The sequence below is a fragment of the Simochromis diagramma genome, unplaced genomic scaffold, assembly GCF_900408965.1.
Source record: "Simochromis diagramma unplaced genomic scaffold, fSimDia1.1 OVJJ01000343.1, whole genome shotgun sequence".
NCBI lineage: Eukaryota > Metazoa > Chordata > Actinopteri > Cichliformes > Cichlidae > Simochromis > Simochromis diagramma.
Window position 1 is genome coordinate 2798902 of NW_024386831.1, and position 22416 is coordinate 2821317.

The following is a 22416-nucleotide window of genomic DNA, read 5'->3' on the forward strand; positions in this document are numbered from 1 at the left end:
TGACAATTTAAATTGTAAGCTTTGCATATCCAGTTGAGGCCCATGTTGCATACGTTGCATTAACCAGGTGATGGCACACTCCCACTGAAATCCTGACAACATCACTTACCCAGAGGTGGGTAGTAACGAGTTACATTTACTCCGTTACATTTACTTGAGTAAGTTTTTGAAAAAAATGTACTTTTAAGTACAGTGTGTGAATGTGTGTGTGAATGGGTGGATGACTGGATATGTAAAGCGCTTTGGGGTCCTTAGGGACTAGTAAAGCGCTATATAAATACAGGCCATTTACCATTTAAAGTACCTTTTTTGCACGATACTTTTTACTTTTACTTGAGTACATTTGTGAAGAAGAAACGGTACTTTTACTCCGCTACATTTGCAAAATTCGACTCATTACTTTTTAAAAAATAATTAGTTTAACACATTAGATAACATGCCACCAGTGGAGTTTCCGGTAACTTTTTTTACCAATGAGATGTGGCCATGCAGTCACACGACCAGTTTGAAACTGTGGCGGGCAGAGTGACCCAAGCGTTTCAAAGTAGCGGACACACGGAAAGAAGAAACATGAAAATGTGGCAGAGTCTACGCTAGAGCTGAAGATGATGAACAGCATTTTCCTCACATACAAAGGATGTTTCGCTTAAAAGCAGTACAAAAGAACAGGTATGTCTTCATTGTCGGTGTCTTCAGTGAGAGCCAAAACAAACCAACTTTTCAGCGTGAAACAACTCAACTCGTGTAACCTGAGGAAACGGTAAGTTTTCTCTAAATATCTTTTTAGCTGTGGTTAGCTGGATGTCAGTCTTATGATACAGCAGCTGTGTCGAGCTCGAGCTGCGAGTCATATTTTCGGCGCTACGTTGTAGTGAGACAAGTTTGTGGGTGTTTTGTGCAGCTTCAGCTGTCCTGTTAACTGCTCGCTGGTTAGCCTATAAGCTAACAGCTAGCCTGGTTAATGACGCTGGAGTTCCACGAACATGCAAACAGCTTGTCTCTACTGCTTTAACTGTTAAAATAGAAGGCAATACTGCGGCTGACAGGGTTTATTATGTGAAACAGCAGCTTGTTTAGTTTAAACAGTCTGCATTAAGCTGGTCAAACACTGCGATTCACGTTATTCCGCTCCTGCTCAAACTGTACAATTAAATCGCAGAGGTTAGAAGTTCATAGGTCACGATGCAGGGCCTGATGCTCTGATGCGACCTGAGTGCTCAAACTGTGCATCCATAACATAAAGCTTATCATACAAAATCTGTCTCAGCTTTTAGTCAGGTGTGGCTTTTCTGTTCCGCTGTTGTACGGCACTACGTTGCCTGGCGGAAGGGCATGTGATCAGACACACAGTATCGGGGTTCAAGAGTGGTATGTTGGTCACATGTCCATCCGCCAGGCAACATAGTGCTGTACAAGTAGCGTGAAAAACAAACTTCAAAGTAGCGCTATGCATTCAGCGGGAGTCGTGGATGACGAGCGGCGATAAACTTGCGAAAAGCAAGTTATGCTCAACTCCACCGATGGAATCTGACAGCGTGGAAATGTGTGAAAACATCCATGATCACCAACGGATTTCGAAGGGCTGGACTGCTGCATGATGGAGAGGAGGACACCGCCATGGCCCTTCAGAGGGTGTTCGACTCTGACACTGACAACGAGGATTTCTTTGGTTTTGAAAGTGACAACGAAGGAAAGGAGCTGAGAGGGGATGACATAGCCATCCTGAGCCTGTTCGTATCCGACACTGGGGAAGAGGACTTTGGTGGTTTTAGTGCGCAGGAAGATGGTGGTGAATGACTGACTTTTCTTCTTGTTAAAGCCGTGTCACTGCACCTGAGCCTAAAAGGTAGTCTGAATCTATTTCTCTGGTGTGCTGTAGGTTATTGTTATGTACTACATTTGTTACTCATTTATGAAGCACAGTACATGTTTCGTACTTGTAATTACCGCTACTTGTACATATACCTAAAAAGTTATGCAAATATGTACCCATAACTTGTTTTTCAAAATATTAATAAAAGGGGTGTGTCTCCAAACAGCCATCTCTTTCCTGACAATTCCCTTTGTGCATATTCTCTTACATATGACAAGTCAACATTGAAACACCTGCGGCCTTTAGTCAGGTGCGGCTAATGTATGTACAAAACAGGATTTTCCCCTGATTTTAGCTTGTGCGGCTAATATTCAGGTGCGCTTTGTAGTCCGGGAAATACGGTAATTCTTTTGAAAACCATACATCTTTCCACAGGTCTCCACTTCATCAGACATCACCTAGACACAGAGCTGGATGAGGCCAGCACAAACAGCGGCCTATTCGACGAAGATGATGGATCCATGGGGTCAGGAAAGCCAGAAGCAGGGGATCTGGAGAGGTACCTTTCATGTCCATTCACTGGAGGTGTGGATGTATTGCATGGCTTTCCTCACATCAAGAAGCTGTCGATCAAAGTCAATATAGCTCTTCCTGCATCTGGAGCTTGTGAAGGACTTGTGAGTCATGCAGGACTCCTGTTCACTGCTAAACAGTTACAGCTTCACAGAAAGAACCTTGAGAGCAAACTGCTGCTGAAGCAAAACCATCACCTCAGTGAGTGAAGAAATGGCACATTTTTGCTAAATATGCAGAAATAAATGCACACCCATACAATTTATGGTAAACTGAGCTGCCTTGTATGTACATATGTTGAAGATGCCTCGTTCTAATGTTTTCTCTGAGGCTGCTGTGCCATTTGGAGCAAAAATGAATCTAAAGTTTACAGCATATCTTGTCACTGGAAATTGTTTGCACTGTCTATATATTTATATTATTTACTGTAGGTATTGGTGAAAAAAGCTTTATGTTGTGAAAAACTAAAATCTGGAAATTAGAGTTGTTGTGCCTTATTTTGTTGATGTTTTTACATATATTCTTTTTGAAAATATTACAATTTGTATATTTATTTATTTTTGTTTGTCTGATAGCATTTATTTATAAAATAAATCAGACATTTTAAACAGTTACTCGTTACTTGAGTAGTCTTTTCGCCAAGTACTTTTTTACTCTTACTTGAGTAACTTTTTTGACGACTACTTTTCACTTTTACTTGAGTAATAATATTTTAAAGCAGTGGTCCCCAACCCCCGGGCCTCGGACCGGTACCGGTCCGTGACTCGTTTGGTACCGGGCCGCGAGAGTTGAGGCTCAGGTGTGAAATGTATGGTTTTCAGGGTTTTTATCGGTTTTCAGCGTTATTTTGTTACCGTTTTTATCGTTAACTCGGCTTACCTGGGTCTTTTCACGTGTGTTATGAATAAATCTTCTTTTTTTCGGTACCGGTACTAGTTTTATTTTGTTGTATTTATCCGCGACACCTTAAAGGCCGGTCCGTGAAAATATTGTCCGTGGCGCAAAAAAGGTTGGAGACCGCTGTTTAAAGTAATGCTACTCTTACTTGAGTACAATTTTTGGATACTCGACCCACCTCTGCACTTACCTGACCTCACGCAGTTTTTCAAGCAGAGGGCCTCACTGTCGAACCTATTTCCATTCCCTCCACAACCTCCATACCAGAATTGTACACAGAACCCGTTCTTTCTGTCAAAGAACCACTTAGCCTCATAGTCTTTGCAGGGCATTCCAGGGTCATAGTCAAGCGAGCATGGGCCTGCCAATTCATTAACTAGAACATGCAGAACAAAAAACAAACAAACAAACAAACAAATAGCTGTGATATAGCAGTGATGGAGGACAAATCGAGAAAGAGGATGCATTTGTGTGAGGATTAGATGAACAAATACAGCATACAACAAACTGTAAGCTTTGAAAGTAGCAAGTAAACAAATGTATTAGAAGTTCAGATGTATTTGAAAGGGGTTTTAAATTAGTTTTTGTGCCTGCAGAGGAAAAGAAATGGCATTCAGCATGAGACTATATCCACTACATGGGAGTCTGGATAATTGCAATATATTAGAAGAGGTTTTGCTTATTAAAAAAATAAAAAAGTTGTGATTAGAATGAAAGAAGATTATTTTTAGGTTTTCATGGATGGATCTGACAAGTTAGTTGTAACTAAATTCATTAAATGTTAGTTACTTTTGTGTTTTCATGCCTTAGTTGTGCTCTAAATTCTATGCCTTTCACAAGGACCAACAGCTGTAAGGTTTCTTTTTCTTTGGTATTTTCTGATGAAACAAACTTCTTCATAGTGCCACACATTTTACCCACAAGTGCCTTGTTTGTCACGATACATAAGGGAAAAGATTAGATTAACAAACCGAGACACTAGGGCTTAAACTGCCGATTTTGTAAGGTTTTGTAAACAACTTGCGGTGTATCTTTGCACGTACTAGTGACTTGATAAATAAAATATTAGTGCAGTAGTCCCATTTGATATTGCTGCATTACAGAAGCCCACGATCTTTGACTTGAACCTACAGGTTTTATTTACATAACTAATATAATACCTTGGAAACCCAGCAAAACACAACTCTATGGGGGCTACTTCTAAGATATATTACTGGCCCATTTTGATTACAGGTCCAATATACTGGTATTCCGATATATGGCTGCTAATTATATAGGAAATGTTATAAAAGAAAAGAAGTTTCCAAGCAATATACAGACACAAGCATGCAAAGTTACTCACCAGTTTCTGGTTTGTCCAGGGGTGTGGTATTTGGAGTACTTGTGTTTTGGCTGGCAAGCTTATGCTCAGCTGCTTCTGTGAAATAATAAATAATGTATTTGTCAATACAACTTTAAAAATAGAAAGCATGCAATAAATTAATTTATTTAGCTAGGAAAGGGCAATTCTTAGGGTGTGTCTGCGGATTGAGGTGGTCCCTAAAACCAAAGAAGCTAAAACAAGCTAGTTTATTTTATTTTGCCATTTTGGGGAACCATTTAATTTGAATCTGTATTAACTTTGAGTGTGAAGTTGCAAAACATACTATATGCCATTAAATAGGGTTGGGACAGCTGTGAAATCAAGACCAGTGTTACATGGTGTTAATACAAATGTTAATACCAATGTCCACACATATTACAGTTTCCTCCTCCTGTACTGCAGTACCTATGTGGGGTAATCTGTATTCAAAGTATGGTAATCTGGTAGAGGTTGTATTCTATTCCATTCGGGGTAATTTATTTCGAGTCAAATCACACCAGTTGCCTCAGGGCACTTTACATTGCAAGGTAAAAATCCTACAGTGGTTTAAAAAAACAAAACAAAAAAACCCAACATCAAACAACTCTTTATGAGCAAGTACCTTTCAGCAAAAGATTGTTCCAATAATGAATGTACATGGTATACATCAGAATGCAGACACTTTTGTTTTGTTTATGATCTAATCACCATTAAGTTATCAGGCCTGTGGTAATTAAAAAAAATATATATCTCTAATATACTGAGAATTATACACCCCTAAAATTTATTAGGATACACAACCTGTAATGGATAGTTACATCTGTAACAACTTGAAGCTAGCTCTTTTTAAGTGGTCTCCATAAGAGCTTTTGAAGACTTCCACATTTGTGCTTGTGTACTTCTGTACCCAAATGGCATGTTTACAGTTGAATATGCAACACATGCAAAATATGAATGAATAATTTCTGAAAAAGCTAAAGCTGTCTTTATAAACTCACTTGTAGTAATGACGCCTTTGAGAGTAGAGACAATTTGGCCCTCGGCCGTGTAAGCTGTGACTACAGCCTGATACATTTGAGCACTTTCCAAGTTGTCCACAGCAAGCTCTGTACCCGACACATTGGTCTTCAGCACCAGTGCATGGTCATGGAGCCTCACCACAACAACCTCAAAGTAAACAAAGAGCTTTGCATCTGGCCTGCTCCAACGCAATTTCAAGCTGCTGGAGGTGACATTAGAGACGTGCAGCTCCTCTGCATCTGTGTGTAAGAAAATAACAGAAAAAGAGTATGTTGTAGTTGTGGTGGATGACGTCAACAAATGTTATTTTGCTGCATGGCCAAGAAGCATAAATTTATAAGTAATCTTTACTTTGTGAAGCATGATAAAAGTAATATTCTAAAACAAGTGTAAAAATATTATTGAATTATGGGCAGGCAATTTTAGCAGTTAGCGACAGTGTGTATGACTTAAAGTGACCAAAGCTGTCAGTACTTCTAGCCGAAAATGCAAAAGTAGTAAAGAAAAATTTGTTCAACAACAGTCTTACCCTTGTGCTTTCTTTCATGAACTGCTTGGTGATTTTCATGATGCTTCTGGTGTTTCCTACAAATGTGGCAATGTTAAGGGGAAAAAGATTGTAAAGAAAACCACCAATGTTTCCAGCATTAATAATACAGCATTACAAAAATTACAAAACTTACTCCACTTCCTGTGATGGTGTGAAGGGGTTTTTTAGTGGCTGGTCATTCTGAAACCACTTGCAGTTTTTGGAGACTTCAGGGGACATGTGGAAAGCATTTTCAACTGAAAAGCAATGCAACATAGAACACAACTAGTTCAGGATTTGTTAGACTGATGTAACAAATAGAATCTATTCTAAAATATTAAAAAAAGAAAAGCAAAAGGTATTGAAAATGTATCATGCCCATCAAAATATATCTTGAACTTACTACTGATATACTTGGGCAGTAGCTGGCCAAAGGTCTGGATGTTTCTGTCATAAAGGTCTGAGCTACTCTTCAGCTGCTTGAAGAAGACATCTGAAGGCTCGCTGGCCATGTTTGACAAGACACTTGCATCCTTAGCACTCAATGTTTCACCTACACCAAAGATGACGAGGAAGTAGCCCCTGCACTTGACCTCAGTGGCAATGCGTATCAGCTGCTCCTGGTCTTGTTCCACACTTCCTGTCACAAACAGTATGAGTACCTTTTTGTCACGTTGTACAGGTGCCTTCTCAAACACTTGATCCACCGTCCTTTCAATTGCCTCTGCGAGTGCCCGGCCACCTTCCAGCTGGGGTGTTTTCTCTACCAGGAATTTGATAATATCTTGTGCTGAAGTGTGTTCAGTCAAGCCAATGTCAACATGAAGGGGGGACCCAGATTTGTTATTTAGGAACTCATAAGGTGCTTGCTGAATCACAGACACTCTGGCGTGGTTAACAGATGATGTGGGATTTGAAGACACATGAAGATGCTCTACCATGTAAGATATATAGTGTTTAATCTCGGCAAAGACAGTTGGGTAGGTAGACTCAGAGCTGTCCATGACAAAAGCAATGTCAATGTCGACATCTGAGGTGAAAGATCTCTTATCTCGGCCAGCCGTTGGGGGAACATAGTCACAGATTTGGTCCGGAGAGCAGAAATCTTAAAAAAGAAGAAATAAAATTATGCATTTTTTTTCCTTTACATGGACTGAGACAATCTGTATTCAACAGTTTTTCATCTAGTCTCTTTTTATACAATGCTTGGAAAAAATGGCTCTATTCTTAGATGAAAGTACATCAAAATCTGACAAAATAAAAGTGAGAAGCTGTTTCATAAATACTAATCCACCCAAACAGGTCTTACCCAGGCAGACATGGCAGTTCATAACCTTCTGGATGACTGAATTGTACTGTGGACTATTAGCGTTGGGAAGGACAATGACCTGGGCCAGTGCTGTGTTGTTGGCCTGGTATACAAGGAGAGGAAAGTTATAAGTTGAATACAAACTGATGGCCTATAAGATTAACATTTGCTTTGGCTGTATGTTGTTATGTTACCTGCACCGCTCTGGAGAGTGCTCTGTCCTCCTGTCTGACCAGCAGCAAAGTGGCAATTCCAGCGTTGTGAAGGCGGAGGGCTGCACGAGTAATTGCTTGTGGCCGACCAACTTGATCACCTACAAAGAAGATGGCCACCTTCCTTATGAGGAAGCCACTGCGTATCCTCTTGAAAGTGTTCTGGGCCACAAAGTTCATGGCTGTTTCCAAGCTGCGGGGCTTTCTTGTCTGTGGGATCTGAAGTCCTTCAATGCGTTCCTCCAGGGCACGTTTCTTCATGGCATCAGCAAACCGGACCTCAGTGGTGACTTCGTTGTTATACAGGGTCAAAGCAACACGAGCTCCTCTTGGACAGTTACTTTCAGTGATTGTAATTTTTCTGACTATGTTTAGGACTGTGTCACGCATGTTGTTGAAGACTGGACGGCCAAGGCCTTGTGAGATGTCGAGGGCAAAAGCCAGCTCAGTGGGGTAGAGTGGGCATTCCTGCTTACCTAATGATGTCAACATAAAGGATTTTTGTTCTCACTGTGGTTGTGGATACAGTACATACACAAAAAGTCTAAGTCTAAGAAATTATTATTTCATTAGCAAATCATTTTGCACTTACCAAAGCAGCAAGCTGGTAAAGAAAATTGCACAGAATATGGTAAGAAGTTTCATGAAGCACACAGTGCATAGGCATCAATAGTTCACAAAAATAAATTAAATCACATTGCTGAAATTTACTAAATTATACTTACGACAATTGTCTCTGATCTTTCTGACAAGGTCACATTGCTGAGGGAACAAAGAAACCACAGAAACATTTATTTAAAAAAAGGCTGTGATGCGTAGAACTGAGTTAAGTTATGAGAATTATGCTCTGTTCAATGCAGTTCACACAAATATCTGATCAAATACCACAGCTCCTTGTCCTCTTTGTCCTTTGATACCCTGTTAGAGAGAAAACAGGGTATCAGCAACTAAATAAACATCCAGCCTAGGGGTGAGAGTTACAGCCAATATAATTCGATTCAGTTTTATTTATATAGCGCCATATCACAACAACAGTTGCCTCAAGGTGCTTTATATTGTAATGTAAAAGCCCTACAATAATACAAAGAAATCAGAGAAAACCCCAACAATCATATGACCCCCTATGAGCAAGAGCTTTGGCGACAGTGGGAAGAAAACTCCCTTGTAACAGTAAGAAACCTCAGAGAGAACCAGGCTCAGGAAGGGGGCAGTCATCTGCCGCAACCAGTTGGGGGGATAAGGTGAAGAGCTTACACTAATAGGTTATAAAATAATATAAAGATATTGGCCATAACTGTGTATTTAAACATGAAACACCTGTATCTAGGCAATGTTATAAATGAACTTGAAATAAACTTGTTGATGACATAATGTCATGCAAATTAAATTCACGCATGTTGTAAAAAAGATTTTTTGATGCTTACATATGGCCCAGGATATCCAACTTCTCCCTTTTGTCCCTGTGTACCAATATCCCCAGAGACTCCCTGGAAATAGTTAACAGTTAGGGGAAAGAAAGAAATTCACATTTAAAGTAGTTCAGATGTCCGTACTTTAAAACAGACCATGAGTCCCTGTACTTCGCTATCTTCAAACATAAAAAAATGTGCATGCAAGTCATTTGCTGCCAAGAATGCATGATATATATTTAAACCAAAACTTCAGAACCTGTCCTCTACTTCACAACAGCAAACACATCTGCTCAGCTGAGATCTGGAACAAAGCTGGGGCATCTGATGAAAATGTAGCAGACGTGTATATTAACCTTATTCAAATGTGGACTTAAAACTTACCCTCTGTCCACGATTTCCTCTGGATCCAGGTCCACCCGAGGTGCCAGGGTCTCCAGCTGCTCCCTGAAATGATGGATAAAAAGAGGATAAATGGAAATGACGAGTATCTAATAATAAGCTTACTCATCTGAGGAAAACACAACAGTTTGTTTTAAAGGTTCACTGCTAGTGTTCTGCATTACCTTGGGACCTGGGAATCCTGGGAATCCTTCATCTCCCTGTAAAGAAGAATCACATATGCATTAAGTACTCTTTGTATAAAACTGCAAAAATAATTTTTATTTTGGATGCATCAGAGCCATCACCCTGTATACAGCTCTATTCAACATTACAGAAGGGGTTGTTATCTTTAATTAGGCATGTTCAGTTCACAAATCACTTGCCTTTCTTCCTTTAGGCCCTTGAACACCAAAACCATCTCTACCATCTTCACCCTGTAAAAGAAAAACATATTTTAATTCAAAATACTGGGGTAGCAGAGGGAAAACATTAGCAACGCTATCATCTTCCCTTTCCCCCCCAATTAAACAATAATTTCTTGCTCAATATTCAGAAAATTTACATTCAGTAACATTGCAATAAAATAAGATGATTTGCTCTTACAGGCTCTCCAAAGGGGCCAGGTGGTCCAACATCACCTTTAGGTCCTGGTTCTCCTGGCTCTCCCTACAAAGATATGAAGATAATGAAATACCTTTAGATGTAAGGTAAATGTCAAAGTGATGAATAAAGTGTGACTATATATCTTTAATATGATCGGTTTACTATAGATTTAACTAATAACATGTGCTTGTTTTGCAAGGAGATCCTTAATGTTTTCTTACAGTGCTTTCTGGTTCACTCAAATAGACTCCACATGTATGTCCAGTAATGTGATAGAGCTTGGCTTAAGCCAGTGTGTTTATGATTAAATCAAACTTGTTATGAAAGAACATGAGCCACTCCAAATTTAGTTCCATTCAGTACCTTGCGACCAAGAGATCCTCTTCTACCTTTTTCTCCACTAGGACCTGGGGTACCTCCAGGACCCTAGACAAGAAGAAATTAGAACATTAAAATTAGATTTTGAATGCAATCAACATAGAAAATTTGACCTATTGTATTCACTCACTCTAGGTCCAGGATTTCCATCTTCTCCTCTTGCTCCTGGTGCACTATTTGGTCCAGGCGGACCCTTGGAAAAAGACAAATCCGCCATCAGTGATGCACCACTTACTTGCATATTAGAGCTGCAGTACCAGTTCATGAGACAGACAGACAGACAGATAGACAGACAGACAGACAGATAGACAGATAGATAGATAGATAGATAGATAGATAGATAGATAGATAGATAGATAGATAGATAGATAGATAGATAGATAGATATGCACCCTATGCACCAAAATAGGGTGAGAAGATGACAAACTTACCCTTGGTCCATCAATACCAGACTCTCCCTGCACACCAGGCGCTCCAGGGCCTCCAACATTTCCCTTTAATGATAATGCAGAAAGATGTTACTGTCATTACGAGGGCAGGTATTAAACTCTATTTTAACAATGAAAAAGGCACTTACAGCTGGTCCAAGTGAACCTCTTCTACCATTGGGTCCCTAATGAGGAATGAGTTAATTAAAAAATAAAAAAAATAAATAAAAAAACTTCATTAACATAATCTTTGGCAAGTAAGTGATCAGAAAAGACAGTGACAGTGTTTACCCTTCTTCCAGGTTCACCAGGGCCTCCCCTCCTTCCATCCTGACCAGGCTCTCCCTGTCATACAGGACAAACATCCCAGTGAATTAAATTCATGCTGAGAGATATCCCAAAAAAAAATAAAACAACAAAACAAACGAACAATATACAAGCGATATTAAGCCTCAAAAATTAAATCGAGTACAGAGATGCAGGATTTATTTCAGCAGCACTATAATTAGCTCAGGGGGGTATTACCGCTGGTCCAGCATCACCAGGGTCTCCTTTGGGTCCTGCCTGGTTGTTATCTTGTCCAGTTGTTCCCTATTAAACAGAAATCACTCTTTCAGTCGCTGCTACATCCAAACACCAATAAATACAAATTTGTCTTAAAAAAACCAAATGAAATAACCATATTTAAACATTGCCTTAATCACAAGAACTGTATTCATTAGAAAGTAAGTATGTGCAGCTTCACATGAAGCATTAGTAACACTCTCTTCTTACACATTCCTTTCTCACATACTATGTATGCATGCAAAATAAAAGTGATGCACATAAAATCAGTCAAAAACTATGCCATAATAATCAGCTTCTTACAGGGTTTCCTCTGATTCCCTGTTGTCCTATGTCTCCTGTTTGTCCTTTGGCACCTTTGGGACCCTAAAAAAGCAAAAGAATTTCTCAGCATTAACCATATTCAGTATTAAGAAGAAAAAAAACCCCAGATGCATCTAGTCACTCACTCTTCTGCCAGGGTTTCCTCTTTCTCCAGGGGGCCCAGCCACACCACTTTTGCCCTAAAACCAAATCAAACACAGCCTTTAAAGCTGATAATTTTATATGATTTTGTATGATTAATTGTTAATATATGGAACACATAGCATAAAAGACAAAATACATGACTCACCTCTTCTCCATTGATGCCATCAAGACCAAGTTCTCCAGCTTCACCCTGAAATAAGGGGGCAGTGGGTTAGCCTTTTTTTGTCAGAATGTAAGAAAGAAAGAAAAACAGAAAGAAAGAAACGTACCTTTTCTCCTGAGTATCCACGAGACCCCTAAATAGAAATAAAGAGTGTTAGATTATTGTATTCACGAATAAAACAATATATAACAATTAAACCATACAACTTGAATGGCAGGGTTAATATTAAAGGGCTTACCTTGACACCTCTCTGGCCAGGACATCCTTGGAAACCCTGGGTTCCATTCACACCAGGAGGACCCCGTTCTCCCTGTATTAACAGAACATGACAACAAAATTCACTGACAAAATACCAAAGAACAGAATCTTAAGAAAGGACACAGAGAGGTGATAAATGAAGAAGATAATAGAACAACAACCATAAACAAAACATTCAAACTTACAGGTCCACCTTCATCTCCAGGATGTCCTTGACTTCCTGACAATCCTGGACCACCCTGACAGACAAAAACAAAACATATATAAGCTTTGTAATTAAAAACAAAATCTCCAAGTATAACTGAGGGGTATTTTTTAGGATAAGATACCTTAGATCCAGGCTGTCCAACTCCTCCTCTGTCTCCTCTGTTGCCAGTACATTTGCATGGCACTCCACAGATCTCTCTTTCTGCAATGTTGTCCTGTGCAGTAAAAGAAAGCATTTTCAGTTTATGGGTGTCATAAATGAAAGGCATAGTTTTTATTTATTAATCATCAGTACCCACCAGTTCTTCCAGAAGCTCATAGTCCAAGTCCATGATATTCAGTCTTAAGGGTGTTGTGTACCTGAAGCCACGACCAAATTCTAATAGCGACGCCTCTTCCAATTTGGATGCCCCCTCCAACCCAACCAGAATGAAACTGTTCACTCCTGTTTTCCAAAACGCAACATATTTAAGTTCACTAATTACCTTTGCGATTTCAGGATAGATAATACCTGAGTGCACTTTATGTTTCATCATCTTTTTACCTGACAGCCGAAGCTCCTCAACTCGCCTTTTCATTTCATCATATGGAGCATCAATACCATCAGTCAGATGAATAACAACCTTCAGGGGAAAATAGCAAAAATACAAGTTTTATACTTTCTTAATTTTCAAGTTTCCAATAGTCTTTTCACTGTATAAACTCTAAAGTTTAAACTCTACAGTTTGGCAAAAAGGCTTTTTAGCCTTGATCTTATTCTTTAATATTAAAAAAAATACAATTAATATACACTGGCAGTGACTAATTCAAGGACAAACCTAAACAACTGACCCCAACAATGAGGGGATCTGGCTGATTTCATGTGGAAATTTTTACTTTAGCTCCAGGAAAGATTCAAGGTCATGGCATACTAAAGCTATTGTGATGGTATATGGTGTCCCAGGTAAAAACCAACAACCTAAAAAAAGCTTTTGGTTTGTTTGTGTTTTTTGTTTTGTTTTGGGGTTTCTTTGTTTTTTTGCTTGTTTTGTTTTGCGTTTTTTTGAGTTTTGTCAGCAATGTCTATAGGTCAAACTAACTCAGCTCAATAATTACACTAAGTTGCTAAGCCAATCAAGTCAGATTATTAATACATGAATGAAATGTTAACTAAGAAGTGCACCAGTTGAAGCAAATGCACAAGAGAAATTTTATGAGTCTTGTGACAATACATGACATTTTCAACATCAACTTGAGATATACATTATTTTAGCAGATATTGAAATATTCCTAGAATAGCCCTGACACCGACGCATGTAAACTGCTTGGGCCATTTCTACTTTAGTATATTTGAGTAACTAACCTTGACAGTGTCATCCTGTCTGACTTTGAATCTGTTGGTGTAAGCTGATATGGTCTTGCCATTGAGATTAAAGGGGCCACGACTCCGCAAGGCTCTGAAAGCCTCAAATAACTCATCTGGATTTGTTGTGAAGTCCAGCTGGACCGGCTCAGAAGCAGAATCCATGGCCAGCATGCCCACTTGTACAGATGGAATCTGCCCATCGGAGCAGCTAATGGATGCCATTTTGGAAATCCTCTGCAAAATAGCCTCCATCTTGCTCTGGAGGTTGGTCTGAGAACTGAAAATATTCTGGGCGGACACATCAAATCCGACCAACACTTCTATATTGGAGGCTGTAAAACATAATATTATTTTACCTTAGACACTTTTGGTCACCCCAAATCATGTGACAACCTTTAATCATTTAATTTAATGTATCATCGACAAGCAAGAAACACATAATATTACTTCTCTTACTTTTAGCAAATTCTTTCGCACCGACACACAGCTTCCCTTTTACTTCATCATCCAGAGTTTCCAGGATTTGTTCATTGAGCTCTGAGAGTTCCTGAACGGTACTTGCTCGAGCCACCATGGAAGGTTCACTTGCCAGGTTTTCCAACTCATTCTGAATGTTGCCCACTCCCACTGCAAAGACTCTCACACCTTTATTCTTCAAGCCAAGCACTGCTGATTTACTGTCATCAGCTGAGTTTCCTCCAGTGACAGTTATAAGAATTTGAGGAGTGCCCTCATCAGCCCTGCTGCCCCTTTGTTTAGAAAAGTAAACATCTTGAATAGTGCGAAGGGCTGCACCGGTGTTCAGTCTGCGTCCACCTTTGTACTCTATTTGACCAAGAGCATTTAGGATCTCATCCCTGTTACTGTATGTGTTGAGGTAAAAGCCATCATTGACATCTTCAGCATAATGTGCCAAGCCAATCTGTAGGTTATCTCTCTCAGTGAAGAACAGATCAATTAAGTTGTTGATAAAAATCATGATTTCTTTGAAGTCCTCACGGCCCACATTAATGGAGCCATCCACCAAAAACACTATATCAGCCTTTTTAGATGGAGGCAGGCCTGGTGCTACAAGAAGGGAAATACAGATATGTTAAGATATGTTTATATTGAAAATATTTACCTTGGTTTTTAGTCCAAATCCACAACACGTCCTAATCATTCTAGGCCCTGTAAAATGAGTACATTTTAGTGTTACTTACTTGGAGTGTCATATCCTGGTGTATCATCAACAACATTCAACCTGTTAATAAACTTGTCCTGTATTGTTGGCAGGTTTGAGAACTTAGAAACCTGAATGACATCAGCTGAGCTCTTGGAAATACTCATCAGTTGCCTTGTGTCAGCACGATCAGCACCAATACCAATACAGTTAACTCGGGAGGTCTTGAGCAAAGGTCCATAGAGGGAAACATCTTGGGGTGAACGTCCACCTGTGAGAACCACAAGATGCTGGGAGGCCTCAGTTGGTCGAGCACCAGCAAAAGAGTTTAACTCAAAGCGCAGAACGTGATCAATAGCATCAGCCAGGTCTGACGATCGTCCACCCATCTGACGGAGTCTTCTGATAGCAGAGAGAACAGCTGCCTTGTTGTTGTGTGAATTGAGCGAAAATTCAGTTTTAACTTTGTCTGCATACTGGACAAGAGCGACACGAATTTTATCGGGCTGCACATCAAGTTGTTCAACAATTTTGTGGATGAAGTCACGGATGTGAGCAATCCCTTCAGAATCTGTATTATCTGAGCCATCAATTAGGAAAATAATGTCCTTTTTCCCGAGATCTAGAATGACTGAAAAAAAACACAACATAAGGAAAGAAATGCCTCCATAACAGTGAAGGTAAATTATAAAAAGCAAATGATGTAGACAATCAGTAACTGCCTTTAGCACTTTCAGTTGAACTTAATTGGAGTCTTAAATATACAGAATGATTACACACTATTTCTTACCTTCTGGGACACGAGTATAAATTTCAGTGATATCATCGGTGGATATTTTTTTGACTGAATCAATAAGCTGTTTTTCCACCTTTGAAAAATCTCTCAAGCTGTCAACTGTATACACAAGCTCTGGCTTCATGGAAATCTGTCTCAGTTCATCTTGGTCTGCATTTCTTGTACCAATGGCCAGAGGTGCTATCAGGCTTTTCTTGAGTTCATTGACTGAGCTGGATACATCATCAGTAGATTTGCCAGCCGTAACTAGAATGAGGAATTGAGGCACACGTTCCTCAAGACGGCTTCCGCCTGATCTCTGGTAGACTCTTCTGGCGACAAACTCGAGAGCACGTCCTGTGTTTAGATTATTTCCACCTTTGTTTCGAAGTCTCGACACGGCCTGGAGCACTTCATTTTTTGTTGAGTGTGCATTCAATGGAAATTCTATCTTTGGATCATCGCTGTACTGAACCACTGAAACTCGGACCTTATCCAGTCCTACATCCAGCTTCTCCACAACTCTTCCTATCATATCACGGATGGAAGGGAATTCACTACGCACTGCTGTTGTGCCATCAATAAGAAATACAACATCCCTTTTTTCTCCTCCTGTGGGTACAGATGGTACTGGTGCTTGAAAGGAATAGAAGCAAAATAACACAGTCTGATTACTAATCCTGAATGGAGAGTTCCTAATAGTGTACACAGATAAATATATATAACATACAGTATGATTTGGGGTATAATTCTAGCTTTAATATAGTAGTAACACAGTAATAATATAAATGAGGACTGTGTTAACCTGTAGATTTTATTAAATTCAATTTACCTTCATAAGTTGGGAACTCTGGACGCAACCTGCTGATGTCATCATCTGACAGCTCAGTGAGTTTGTTGATTAATTCTTCTTGAACTGTGTACAGGCCAGGAAGGTCATCTATTACGTGGGCGTAATTGGAGATATACGACACCACCCTCAGCTCTGTGGGGTTCACATCCCTGGTCCCAATGCTGAATGGAAGAACTCTAGATTGTTTAAGAGAAGAAGCTGCACGACGGACATCATCTGTAGAAGGCCCACTAGACACAACAATAACAAATTGTGGAACACCATCCTGCTTTCTGCTACCCCGTGCTGCTGTCAGAATATCCTGATTGAGAAACTGTAAGGCCTGACCCAGGTTACGTTGTGTTCCACCTTGCTTCCTCATTCCCTTGATGCCATTCAAAACACCTTCTTTGGTTGTATGTGTGTTTAAATACATATTAGCCCGAGCAGTGTCACCATACTGGACCACACCAACACGGATTTTATTTTCGCCCACATTGAGACTCTCGACGACCCTGCGGATAAACTCCTGGATGATTGGAAATTCCCTTCCAACGCCATCAGATCCATCAACGAGGAACACGACATCCTTCTTGGGGCCCTGTGATGCAGCTGGAAAAGACAGAAGTTGATATTAGGCTCAGTTTCATCAATGTATGACAATAAAATGGTCCTATTGGTGGTAAATTGAGCCTACATCTTTTTTTATCATGAAGATTCTGGTGCATATTCGAAGAAATAAGTCACTTTTTTCCTGTTTTTGACAAAAAAAAGTTGTATATCTCTTAATCTATCTTACTCATTTCCAAGTTTTTCAAAACTTTCAGCTAGAAAGTTTCATAAAACCCCAAATTAGATCAAATTACGAAAATTTTACATTTCAACACCGGTTCTCCAAATGAGAAACTCAAAAAAATTAGACTTTAGGTATGACCCCAAATGAATGAAAAGAAGGCCCTTTTAAAATGTTCTTCTGATAATCAAACATTCTTGAGAGCTCTATATTTAAAAAAACAAAACAACAACATAATTTTACGTCACCCAACAGCCTAAAGCTGTTGCAGCGTAACTAACGGAGGATTCAAGGTCACCTGATCCAGGAAGTTTTTAGGACAGTGCAACACTAATTAATTACAATAGTCCAGCCTAGGAGTAATAAATTCAATAACTAGTTTGTCAGCATCACTCCGAGACTTGATGCTTTTATATTTGTTTATTCATTTATTGCACAATTGCTGCTATAAATTTAATGTGCTGAATATGCACATTAAAGGACGTATCCTGGTCAAAAATGACTGGACAAGAACGTCTGATCTGTCTTGTGGCATCTATTGTAATACATTATTGGTTTGTAAATCACTGCACAAAACATGCCTGAGACATTGCCTGCATTTTAATGTAAATAGTTATGTATATATTTATGTTGTTTGCAAAATTTGTACATAAGTTTTTGAAATTAAATTTATATTTGACTTTCAAGTTATGAAAATGATCTGTTAAACATGTTTGTGGGTATATTCACAGAGACAGACAGATCCTATTTAAGTTTAATTGCAGGACTTTATTGAACAGTCTCAAAGAAGTAAGAGCTCAACAGAGCTCTGACTAATTGTCAGCCTGGCTACAGTGGTGAAAAGAAAACTGGAGTTGACTTAGTTTTAAGGATCATTGGTTAACAGTAAGATATCCTGGTTATCCAGAGATCTCTACAGTATAGATAACTTTGTATAGATAGCAACATGTTTTCTAGAGCTTACATGTTACCTGCATTAAAGTATGTGTGTGTCTGTGAGTTATACCAGGGACTCAATCACTTTTGATTGCAAACTGTCTTCATCGGTGGAGCCTCAGCATTGTAATCAGTTAGAATTCATATGCATTATTAATCATTTATAACACTTTTAATGGCATTATGAGATAAAAGAAAAGAGTGGGGCTAGAATTTAGGCAACTACTCTGCATGTTGGCACATGGCATGTGACAAATTGATTCATTTCATGTATAATGATTTATATTATTAAATGCTTTTAACTATAGTAGTTCAAAAAGTGACAAATTCTACAGATGTAAAAGACGAGAGGTTATTTGGTGAAAATAGCAGTGAAAGAATCGTTGGTTTAATGGATAACAAAGTATATAAGGTTGGTGGCTGGGGGATAATAATGAAAACTGCAGCCTCAAAAGACAATTTAAAATGAACTTCAACAATAAGAAGTTCAAAAGAGTGATTGACAAAAAATTAAATATCGTAGCTTAAAGGCAGATGATGGAAAGTTCTGTGTTCTCACAGAAGTTCAGACGATCATACTATGTTCTCAAAGTCTTAAAGACAATAGCCTGGCCAACTTCTATTTAAGAAAGACCAAAGCATGCTTCCAACTGGATTGAAATGCACCAGAAAATCACATTCATTTATTTGCTTTTCCTCACTGTAGCTGAAATTAGTAACTTTTGGAGCCAGCATTAGGATGTGTCTGACAACGTACCAATTACGGTTGGTAATTCTGGGGTGACTTCAAAAACTGCAACCTCCACAGAGGACTCAAGTTGCTGTTGCACTTTGGGTAGGTCAGTAAGTTCGGACACAGATAGAGCATAACTGGGCTCGCCAGTTATGGTCTTAAGTTCTCTGGGGTCAGAGCCTCGGTTTCCAATTGCAATGGTCAAGACACCCAGCTGTTTGAGAGCAGAGGCTGGTTCATCAATACTGTCAAATGATCTTCCACCAGTGACCAATATTAGGACCTGTGGAACTCCTGATGGCCGCCTGCTTCCGGCAGAGGCCGTGAAGACGTTATCCCTCAAGTACCGGAGAGCTGCTCCAGTGTTGAGGGGTCGTCCGCCTTTGTGCCTCAAACCTCTGACACTGTCAAGGACCTCTCTTTTTGTGGTGTACGTGTTCAGATAGAACTGGACGGCTGGATCGCTGCTGTACTGAACAACCGACACACGGTCTTTGCCATCATCCACACTGAGTGTGTCTACTTGTTTTTGGACAAAGTCTCTCATAGCTGGGAATCCACTTCTAGTACCATCAGATCCATCCAGCAAAAACACCACATCCCTTCCTGCTGGCTGTCTGACCACTAAGAGACATGAGATTTACCATATGTTTAACTTGGTCAATCAAATATTTTGCAGCTAAAGAGAAACATCTTGAAATTGAACTCTTTCTTCGCAAGCACAACTATTTTGTAAAAAAAAAACAATCCACTGGCTAACTGAACACAGCAAATCACATTTGGTTTCTTTTCACACTGTTTCCTACCATGATACTGGAGATTACAAAGGAGTCACGTTCTTACCGGTCACTGTTGGTGTCATGGGCGTGGCCCTCACTATCACTTTGCTCATTACAGAAGAGAGCTGTTCTTGGACACTGGGAAGGTCAGTGAATTCGGACACTGACAGAGCATAACTGGGCTCATATGATATTTTCTGCAGCTCTCTAGCATCTGAGGTCCTAGTTCCAATGCCAATCACATAAATGCCCTGCTGTTTGAGAGCTGAGGCTGGACTATCTACATTGTCAAAAGACCTTCCCCCAGTTAGTAAGATCAATATCTGTGGGACACCCTGCAGGCGTCTACTTCCAGAGGAGTTTGTAAAGACGTTGTCTCTGACGTATTGGAGAGCTGCCCCAGTGTTTAGGGGTCTTCCTCCTCTGTGTCTAAGCCCTCTGACCGAGTCCACCACATCCTCCCTTGTGGTATATGTGTTCAGATAGAAATGGACCTCTGGTTCTCTGCTGTACTGGACCACAGAGACATGGTCTTTGTTTTCTCCCACATTGATTTTCTCCACCACTCTCTCTACAAAATCACGCATGGCAGGAAAGCCATTCCTTGTGCCATCAGAACCATCCAGAAGGAATACAATATCTTTTCTGTCACGTGAAGCTGAGAAAAGACAGTAGGACAAAACAATGAAAACCTTTCACAAAGCTTGTGAGATTATCTTTCACTGGCACACTAATATTTTAACAACACTAGCCTGGCCTACTTCTGTTTTAGAAAGACCACAGCATGCTACCAACTGGTTTGAAATGCACAAAAAACCTATACACACATCACATTCATTTATTTGCTTTTCCTCACTGTAGCTGAAAGTAGTAACTTTTGGAGCCAGCAATAGGATGTGTCTGACAACGTACCAATTACGGTTGGTAATTCTGGGGTGACTTCAAAAACTGCAGCTTCCACAGAGGACTCAAGTTGCTGTTGCACTTTGGGTAGGTCAGTAAGTTCAGACACAGATAGAGCATAACTGGGCTCGCCAGTTATGGTCTGAAGTTCTCTGGTGTCAGAGCCTCGGGTTCCAATTGCAATGGTCAAGACACCCAGCTGTTTGAGAGCAGAGGCTGGTTCATCAATACTGTCAAATGATCTTCCACCAGTGATCAATATTAGGACCTGCGGAACTCCTGATGGCTGCCTGCTTCCGGCAGAGGCCGTGAAGACGTTATCCCTCAAGTACCGGAGAGCTGCTCCAGTGTTGAGGGGTCGTCCGCCTTTGTGCCTCAAACCTCTGACACTGTCAAGGACCTCTCTTTTTGTGGTGTAAGTGTTCAGATAGAACTGGACGGCTGGATCGCTGCTGTACTGAACAACCGACACACGGTCTTTGCCATCATCCACACTGAGTGTGTCTACTTGTTTTTGGACAAAGTCTCTCATAGCTGGGAATCCACTTCTAGTAGCATCAGATCCATCCAGCAAAAACACCACATCCCTTCCTGCTGGCTGTCTGACCACTAAGAGACATGAGATTTACCATATGTTTAACTTGGTCAATCAAATTTTTTGCAGCTAAAAAGCACCATGGTAAAATTGAACTCTTTCTTTACAACCACAACTATTTAAAAAAAAAACAAAGAACAAAAACAAAAGCAAAACAAAAAAAAGAAAAAAGAAAAAACAATCCACTGGCTGATTAAACACAGCAAAACCAAATGATTTCTTTTCACACTGTTTCCTACAATGATACTGGACTTTGAAGATGGGTCATGTTCTTACCAGTCACTGTTGGGGTCAAAGGTGTGACCCTCATTGGCACTGTGCTCATTACAGAAGAGAGCTGTTCTTGAACATTGGGAAGGTCAGTGAACTCAGACACAGATAGAGCATGACTGGGCTCGCCAGTTATGGTCTGAAGTTCTCTGGGGTCAGAGCCTCGGGTTCCAATTGCAATGGTCAAGACACCCAGCTGTTTGAGAGCAGAGGCTGGTTCATCAATACTGTCAAATGATCTTCCACCAGTGACCAATATTAGGACCTGCGGAACTCCTGATGGCCGCCTGCTTCCGGCAGAGGCCGTGAAGACGTTATCCCTCAAGTACCGGAGAGCTGCTCCAGTGTTGAGGGGTCGTCCGCCTTTGTGCCTCAAACCTCTGACACTGTCAAGGACCTCTCTTTTTGTGGTGTACGTGTTCAGATAGAACTGGACGGCTGGATCGCTGCTGTACTGAACAACCGACACACGGTCTTTGCCATCATCCACACTGAGTGTGTCTACTTGTTTTTGGACAAAGTCTCTCATAGCTGGGAATCCACTTCTAGTACCATCAGATCCATCCAGCAAAAACACCACATCCCTTCCTGCTGGCTGTCTGACCACTAAGAGACATGAGATTTACCATATGTTTAACTTGGTCAATCAAATATTTTGCAGCTAAAAAGCACCATGGTAAAATTGAACTCTTTCTTTACAACCACAACTATTTTAAAAAAAAAAAAAAAAAAAAAC

General features: G+C 40.1%; 1 protein-coding gene across 1 annotated transcript in view; it reads right to left on the reverse strand.

Annotated features, from left to right (window-relative positions):
- The window catches only part of col6a3 (collagen, type VI, alpha 3), a 28268-nt gene that overhangs the window by 3209 nt on the left and 2643 nt on the right, over window positions 1-22416 (reverse strand). Inside the window, exons 4-43 of the mRNA XM_040027452.1 lie at window positions 21687-22286; window positions 20825-21424; window positions 19977-20570; window positions 19158-19757; window positions 16672-17283; window positions 15855-16475; window positions 15105-15695; window positions 14359-14970; window positions 13900-14234; window positions 13102-13180; window positions 12857-13002; window positions 12680-12772; window positions 12536-12589; window positions 12331-12402; window positions 12199-12225; window positions 12075-12119; window positions 11911-11964; window positions 11765-11827; window positions 11423-11488; window positions 11189-11242; window positions 11047-11082; window positions 10901-10963; window positions 10600-10662; window positions 10455-10517; window positions 10092-10154; window positions 9872-9922; window positions 9671-9706; window positions 9489-9551; window positions 9120-9182; window positions 8581-8613; window positions 8421-8457; window positions 8288-8299; window positions 7678-8171; window positions 7484-7586; window positions 6578-7279; window positions 6329-6431; window positions 6175-6230; window positions 5624-5884; window positions 4626-4700; window positions 3462-3659 (exon numbers count right to left, since the gene is read on the reverse strand). Of these exons, the coding sequence (XP_039883386.1) occupies window positions 3462-3659; window positions 4626-4700; window positions 5624-5884; window positions 6175-6230; window positions 6329-6431; window positions 6578-7279; window positions 7484-7586; window positions 7678-8171; window positions 8288-8299; window positions 8421-8457; window positions 8581-8613; window positions 9120-9182; window positions 9489-9551; window positions 9671-9706; window positions 9872-9922; window positions 10092-10154; window positions 10455-10517; window positions 10600-10662; window positions 10901-10963; window positions 11047-11082; window positions 11189-11242; window positions 11423-11488; window positions 11765-11827; window positions 11911-11964; window positions 12075-12119; window positions 12199-12225; window positions 12331-12402; window positions 12536-12589; window positions 12680-12772; window positions 12857-13002; window positions 13102-13180; window positions 13900-14234; window positions 14359-14970; window positions 15105-15695; window positions 15855-16475; window positions 16672-17283; window positions 19158-19757; window positions 19977-20570; window positions 20825-21424; window positions 21687-22286 (8493 nt within the window). The remainder of the gene's footprint in view (window positions 1-3461; window positions 3660-4625; window positions 4701-5623; window positions 5885-6174; window positions 6231-6328; window positions 6432-6577; window positions 7280-7483; window positions 7587-7677; window positions 8172-8287; window positions 8300-8420; window positions 8458-8580; window positions 8614-9119; window positions 9183-9488; window positions 9552-9670; window positions 9707-9871; window positions 9923-10091; window positions 10155-10454; window positions 10518-10599; window positions 10663-10900; window positions 10964-11046; window positions 11083-11188; window positions 11243-11422; window positions 11489-11764; window positions 11828-11910; window positions 11965-12074; window positions 12120-12198; window positions 12226-12330; window positions 12403-12535; window positions 12590-12679; window positions 12773-12856; window positions 13003-13101; window positions 13181-13899; window positions 14235-14358; window positions 14971-15104; window positions 15696-15854; window positions 16476-16671; window positions 17284-19157; window positions 19758-19976; window positions 20571-20824; window positions 21425-21686; window positions 22287-22416) is intronic.